Below are 6,948 nucleotides of genomic sequence, written 5' to 3'. Positions count from 1 at the left end.
TGCAACTTCAGTTCCAAGACGCTTGGTATACCTTTGTCCATTCTTTTACATTTTAATAGCCTGACATGTGAGGCATTAGACAGTAATTTAAGCCTGCAGGACACTTCTCTTTATTGGCTCACAGCTGACTTTCAAATGAAAAATTTTCTTTGTGACAAACCCTCAGTGTCAGAGTTGAACGCAATCATTCAAATTTTGCTGACCAATTACTTCACTGTTTAGTGACAAATGTCAATTATAAAATAAAACCATCTAATGTGTAGGGCTCTTGTTACAAAAAGCTTAGCTTTTTTCCAAACTGGGACACAAAAAAACCCTACACCCCTCTTAAATCACACTTCACCACAAGGCATTACTCCTGTGAGGATAATGCATGAGGCATATGATATGGCACAAAATAATCCTGATTTAAATATCTACCTGGAAGTCATGTTTACTGGGCCGATATTGGGTTCAGATTTGACTGGATTCCTGATGACTTTGTGAGAGCCAAATTTATCAGCTGCACCATGCATGGACTTCACTAATGTAAGAGACTTTAAGTGCTGATTCAATGTCCCTGTGCAAGAACAACAACACAAAAACACAGTCTATCCCTCGTCATGTGACTAGAATGGATTCGCATGCAAAACAATGAGATGGGCTTTACATGAAGAGATAATGGTCTGGGTAAATACATTTCTTTTTCAGTCATATGTCCATGTTACCATGAGAGACAATGAAATTTCCACAGAAGAAATGCCACTTCTAATCATACAGTATATTATGCACAAAAAATGGTGGTACGGAAACCAGAGAAAAATCTTGTGTGGCTCCAAGAGAAAACAAAAAACAGTATTTTAGAGAGCAAAGTCTACTGATCTCAAAAATGCAACCCATTAGCTTCATCCTGGTGGTTTCAGTCTACACTGTACTTTGACACATCTGTGTAATGAATTACAAAACAGCAACAGCTCCCCAACAAACCACCGCTTTCTGTGTAAGTTGCATTTCCCATATACACACAACTTCCACAGGTCCATTTAATATATAACGGAGTCATTCTCTACACCACATAATGTTTATCATCCACCACTGATGAGAGCAACTGTTTCAGTAAAGCTTTAAAAAGCAAGACTACCCTGAGAGAAGGTCTAAAACGTGGGCAAGCTTGCCAGACCAGAACTGGCTTGAATGGGTTTGGTTTATTAAATCTGTACACTCTATTTCAATATAATCAGCACATTTTGTTCCAAGAATGTAAGATAGTATTTTTTTTTAGTAATTGTGTAATATATATCTCTACATAATACAATCCAAGTCCTCTGAACTATGTAGACATGTGCAAGTGTTTACTACCAACTTCAACGATACAGTAAAGGCAAAGACTTGTGGACACTAAGTTAGGATAATGTTGATATTTGAAATTTTCTTGAGTCCTCACAATTATCAAAATCTAAGTGCTGTAAGTAGTTCATACACGAGGTATTGAATATCTAGTTAACTGTTTTGAGTATAAAATAGAGGCAAAATACATAAAGAACATCTTGCAAGCATGACAAAGAAACTTCTACAGACACAATACACAAGTGGTCAAAGATAATATGAGGGGATACCTGTAACCTTTTGTGTCCTTGAAAACAGTGTACTTACAGATTGGATGTTTTCATGTTGATGAGAGGTCATACTGTATCATGCTCTCACATACTGGTAGCTTTAGCCCCAAGCGAGATCAATTCGAAACACTGTAGGGTTACTCGTGCCAATCTTTTCATGTCAAACTGCCCAGCTAAGCATCATCTCCATGCTTAGAGGCTGAGGTGTTTGATCAAGCACACATTATTCCAGCTACAGCAAAGGACCCATTTTGAGAAAGTGCACCGTGTCAGGTGTTACCTGTGAGGAGGATCCCAATATACACATATAACAGAATCATTAGCTCCCCATCTCCTCAAACAGCAGCATATTCTTCGTAAAAGACAGATTTTGCTCGTTAACTTTAACTCTGTTTGATCTCTGTACGTCTGAGGCATGATACAGAGTACTTTCCCTCCATTGATTCAAATAAGTGTGGGTCATGTTTATGTTTAAGAATGAAACACATGGTCATAGCATGATGTGCATCAACATAATCTGAGGTAAACCAGGTGTCCTGTGTCTTGGCCTGTTACAGTCTGAGAACCAGTGCCTTAGAGGGTCAGAGAGGTAAGTCTGAAAGAAATCATGTAAACTGTGCTCATGTGTAGTCAATGTTTCACTTCCTACCAAAAGCACAAGGGCCCTAAACTGTAAACCTCAAGGATTATTTAAAGAAAAAAAAAGAAAACACTAACAGTACTCTACTCATTAGATTTAACGTTTCCTTTTTTCTTGTTTTTTGCAGGGTTTTCAACTTTTTTTTTCTCTTGTTTTCGCTCAAGTATAATCACAGGTGACTAACTACAGAGGATAACAGGGTCAGGTGAGTACCATGCTACATCAGGTTTAGAGAAGGCTATTGCAGACAATTCTACAACATGTACAACCACATTTTATACGTGTGAGTTACAAATATTTCAAAACATATCACCAAGAAACTAAGTACATACAAGATGTTGAATATTTAGAGTCTTAAAGGACTATCCCTCAGTCAGTAATAGGATTTCATGTTACTTGACTTAAACTGTCCAGTCTTACAGACAAAATCTGAAAAATTGCTATTCAAAAAGTAGCAAATTTGGTCAAATGTCTCTTTTCAAATAGTTATAGTGCTTTTAATGGCTTAAGACAGGGGTCTTTTTTTAATCTCACCCAGTGGCAATCTACAGAACTTCAGTGTACATTTTATGACACCATAGCTGCAAAAGTCTTCATGTCAAGTCCAATAGGTAAAACAACAGCTAGTGCTGTCACATATATTTAAAAGTAGTATGCATTATCAAAAAAAAAAAAAAAATAAAACAAAAAACAGAAACAAATACACAATTATAAATTTTTTCAACTCTTTAAGTTTGTGTAGGGCATTCAGCCATATGTTTCCTATGAGTTATCAGTCTGAGAGGACAGGCCATCAGGAGCCAGGCTCCGGTCCAAGTCTTCAGGAAGATTCTGTTTGAGACTCTCCTGTGTGCCGCGAGGATCATCAGGACTAGATACAAGTAAAAGGGGGACTTAAAACTCCCATTCCAGTGTTTCTTCTCGATTGGCTGCTCTCTCTAGCCTGTGGATGATGTTATTGAGGTTGGCCATTTTCTCATTGCGTCTCTGAGTGCTTCTGTTGAGTTTGGGGCTTTGGAAGGGAGGCAGCGGGTTAGGGTCCAGGCTGTGATTGGTGCTTGTCGAGGGCGGGTTTGGCAGCGAGGGCGATATGGGTGCAGAGGAGGAAGGGACGGGGGAGACTGACATCATGAGGCCGGGCGAGGATGCAGCAGAGGGGGAGTTGAGGGAGACCTCCAGGCTGCTGCGGCAGGGCTCTGAAGAAGCCTTGAAGCTGACTGGGTCAACGGGTGACTTTCCGGAGTCTTCCCCCTCGTGCCTGGACTGGTTGGTTCTCTGGGGGCCGTCTATGGAGACTGCAACATGGTAGAGCCCTTGTACCTGGCTGCTCATGCCCTCTTCCTGCCTCAGGCTCTGGCCAGCCGAGTGGGGCTCGCGGCAGCCGGCGATGGAGTCCTCATGTTCGCTTTTCAGCAGCGGTAACTGCACTGCTGTGGAAAAACACTGAGCTCTCGACTGTTTCATGGAGCCCTCCCTTCCCTCCTCCCCCTCGTCTTCCCTGTCTATTGCCTCTTGTTTGACATGAGGCAGTGCTGTGTTGGTGCTAAGAGGGAGGCTGGAGTGGATGTGTCCTGAGGGCTGCTGCAGCCTCCTCTCCTCTCCATCAGAGTGGGGGCTCCGTGTCACTGAGGGGGAGTAGCTGTGGTGCTCAGCATCTGTGTCATTATCTGGCAGACCCTCCATCAGTACCTCCCGTCGCATCCTGGACCTGCACAAAAACACTGCTGTTAGACAGTCACAGAAGGGCAAATACATCAGATATTGAGCTGCAGCTCAAAGTAAATGTATAGTAGTAATAAAAACAACAGAGGCAGCCATTAGCAAAGTACATAAAGGTCAGTGGACTGGCCTGTAGTTGTGGAACCAGTTGATGACGGTGTTAGTTTTGAGTTTGAGCTGTGAGGCCAGTATCTCGATAGTGTTCTGCGAGGGGTAGGGCTCCAGGAGGTAGGCCTTCCTCAGGGCTTCTTTCTCCTCAGCTCCCAGCACCACCCGAGGCTTTTTCACCTGGCTGTAGGGGCATAGGTCCAGCGAGGCCAAGGTCGGACTCACACACTCCGAACGGGTGCTGGGTGAGTCGCTGTCCGAGCCGGTGCTCAGCAGCCCGTACCGCCTTTTCAGATAGGCTGGAGGGAAGACGGCGATACACAGCGTAAGGGGATTACAAAACACAGACAAATTCTCAAACCTGTACTGAAAGATATCACAGTATAGACTCTGGGCCCCCACCTTTCTTCTCCATCTTCTTCATGGCCCTCAGCTTGTCTACATTGTGAGGATCATTGAGCCACAGCTGCATGCGGACAAACGGCTCCCTGCCTTTCAGGCTGAGTTTGTGCCACGGTTTGGGCCTGGAGAGCAGGTCAGACACTGAGCCTTGAGTCAGACCCAGGATGGTCTCCCCGAAAAGACGCTGGCCTGTTGGAAACAAACATAGAAAGTCTATGTAGGACTTGTCTGCGTTCATTAGCTCAACCCCACAGTGTGAACTTCTACCCACCTAGGTTGTTGTCCGTTAGCACCTCCTTGACCTTCTTGGTGATGGTGTAGGTGTCTAGCTCTGGAGACATGGCCACCAGCTCCTGGATACCCAGTGGGTTTGTGGGCTGATGCAGGGCCATGAGGCTGGGAGTAGATTTCCCTCCCTCTGGGTGGGGGGTCAACCCCAGCCCCAGGCTCTCGGGCTGCTGGTTCTCCTTGCTGCTCTCCAGTGAGAGGCTGACAGGCTCAACCAGTGGACTCGGGTGGCTCTCCGCAGGGCTGGGAGGTGGGGAGGGTGAAGACTGGGCCGTCACTGGGCTTTTTTCTGGAGGTGGGAAGCATCGCAAAAAAAACCCAGTAAGCCCTTACCCCAGGTGTAGCCACTGCAGAAGTCCTACTGTATGAAAAACTGCAACCGTTTCCAAATTTTGCGTTTTTAAGTTCGATATGTTGCATCTCAAGTGTGATTCTTTCTTGTCAGATTGCATGGATGTGAGTGTGTGTGAACTGCAGTCTCACCCTGAGCATGGCCCTGGTTCGGGGGCTGGCTGAGGCTCTGGCCTAGCTGGTCCAGTAACCACAGCTGCATACGGATGAAGGGCTCCCTGCCTTTCTGGGTTAGCTTGCTCCAGGGTTTGGGCCGAGACAGCATGTCGCTCACGCTGCCCTGAGAAAGCCCCAGCACCTGTCCCATACAGTGCAGGTTAATATATTGTGACTACACCTGCTATCTGGTAACAGCATCAACAGCAAATCTATAAGTAGATTTTCCAAATTATTATTCCAACAGAAAAGAATCTGTTTGGTTTTGACATACAGGAAAGCCTCAGTGGTACACTTCCAGTAAACAACCACTAGAGGGAAGCAATACATCATGAGTCTATTTTAATACTAACCACTCATTTAACTTAGAGCTGCAGCACATTGTATGGAGATAACAAAAGCAGAAAATCTAATAGCCACAGTGGGATTTGTATCATTGATCATGAATTAATCCAGAATATGTGTGGCCATAAACCAACAGAAAAAGTTTTTAAAAGTAATGTTATGTTTTTATTTGTTCACCTTTTTTTCGATTTATGAATAAAATGTCAACACGCACCTGAATGTGCAAGAAAAATTAGTTTACATAAACCTGGGTGTAACTCAGTTTAAGAATATTTTACTGCAGTCATGTATTTACACATTTACCTCTCAAGGAAAGGCCCAAGATGGAGAATCAAGACTTGAACCCTTAATATCATCAAAATGTAAGATCTGCACCATGAAACCTAAATGTGTTATCTACTCCACAGAGGCTGAACTGTGACAAGTGACGAAGGTGCCTAGGAAAATACCCAGAGGGATATTCTGGAAACAAAAGCATTGACATAAAACATACGGTAGCTTCAGGAAAAAATATAAATAAAACATAATGTTGTCAATACACGTTTCTTCCTTCCTGATTTCCTCTGTTCTACATTTCCTCCATTCCTCTATTTGTCAAGTGTGAATGGTTCCTAATCTGGAGATAAAATGTCACATCCGATCTAAGGACAACATTTTACAATAAAGATTTAATCAATTTAAGGAACTCGGATCTCACCCATCTTTAAAAGTATTTGCACTTTGTTACTCAACGAGCAACAGCTGACTGATAACTAGATTCGGATGATTGAACACAGACAGACACCACACAAGCACACTGTGCCACACAGGAAATTCCAGGAGAGATGAGTTGTTGAAATCTGTCTGTCTGTCTGGAAAGGCTTGCAAAGCCACCGAACCACAGTGAGAGCTATTTGCATGGAGATTACAGCAGTGTGGGGAAATTTGTGGGCAGCCTCCCAGAGGTTCTATTTGGGCGCAGCAACAACTCATCCAGGAAGTGACAAAAAAAGTCACAGCTGGACATCCAAAGAAATGTAGACTTCTCAGCTAAGAACAGCGTTAGTGGCCCCACAATAAGAGAGAGGTGAAAAAACAGACTTAAGGGAGAGTGCCAAAGTGGGAACCATTGCTTTCTTTTCAATCACTCATTTGCAGAAAATCTCACGATGGCATTTAGGATAATGTTCTACCCAAAGAGCAGTTAAAAGTGGAACTTTTCAGACAAAACAGGTTCCACTACATACCTGTTGTAAAGCTAATACAACATTTCAGACCAAAGGCACTTTTCTGCGGGGCTGGGGTACCTGTGCAGAGCTGTACCTGAAGCAACAGTCAAACAGGATGGCTGTTGTGTGATGGCGT

At 43.6% G+C, this 6,948-nt stretch overlaps 1 protein-coding gene across 1 annotated transcript in view; it reads right to left on the bottom strand.

The window, feature by feature from the left end:
- Positions 1-3,129: 3,129 nt before the first annotated feature.
- cux2b (cut-like homeobox 2b) overlaps positions 3,130-6,948 on the bottom strand; it is an 80,094-nt gene continuing 76,275 nt past the window's right edge. The window contains exons 18-22 of the mRNA XM_041937965.1: positions 5,236-5,401; positions 4,736-5,041; positions 4,465-4,653; positions 4,085-4,361; positions 3,130-3,943 (exon numbers count right to left, since the gene is read on the bottom strand). Coding sequence (XP_041793899.1) covers positions 3,130-3,943; positions 4,085-4,361; positions 4,465-4,653; positions 4,736-5,041; positions 5,236-5,401 — 1,752 coding nt within the window. The remainder of the gene's footprint in view (positions 3,944-4,084; positions 4,362-4,464; positions 4,654-4,735; positions 5,042-5,235; positions 5,402-6,948) is intronic.

Source organism: Chelmon rostratus, chromosome 5 (genome assembly GCF_017976325.1).
Source record: "Chelmon rostratus isolate fCheRos1 chromosome 5, fCheRos1.pri, whole genome shotgun sequence".
Taxonomy (NCBI): domain Eukaryota; kingdom Metazoa; phylum Chordata; class Actinopteri; order Chaetodontiformes; family Chaetodontidae; genus Chelmon; species Chelmon rostratus.
The sequence above is the reverse complement of the archived record's forward strand: the minus strand, read 5'-3'. Positions and strand labels throughout refer to the sequence as shown.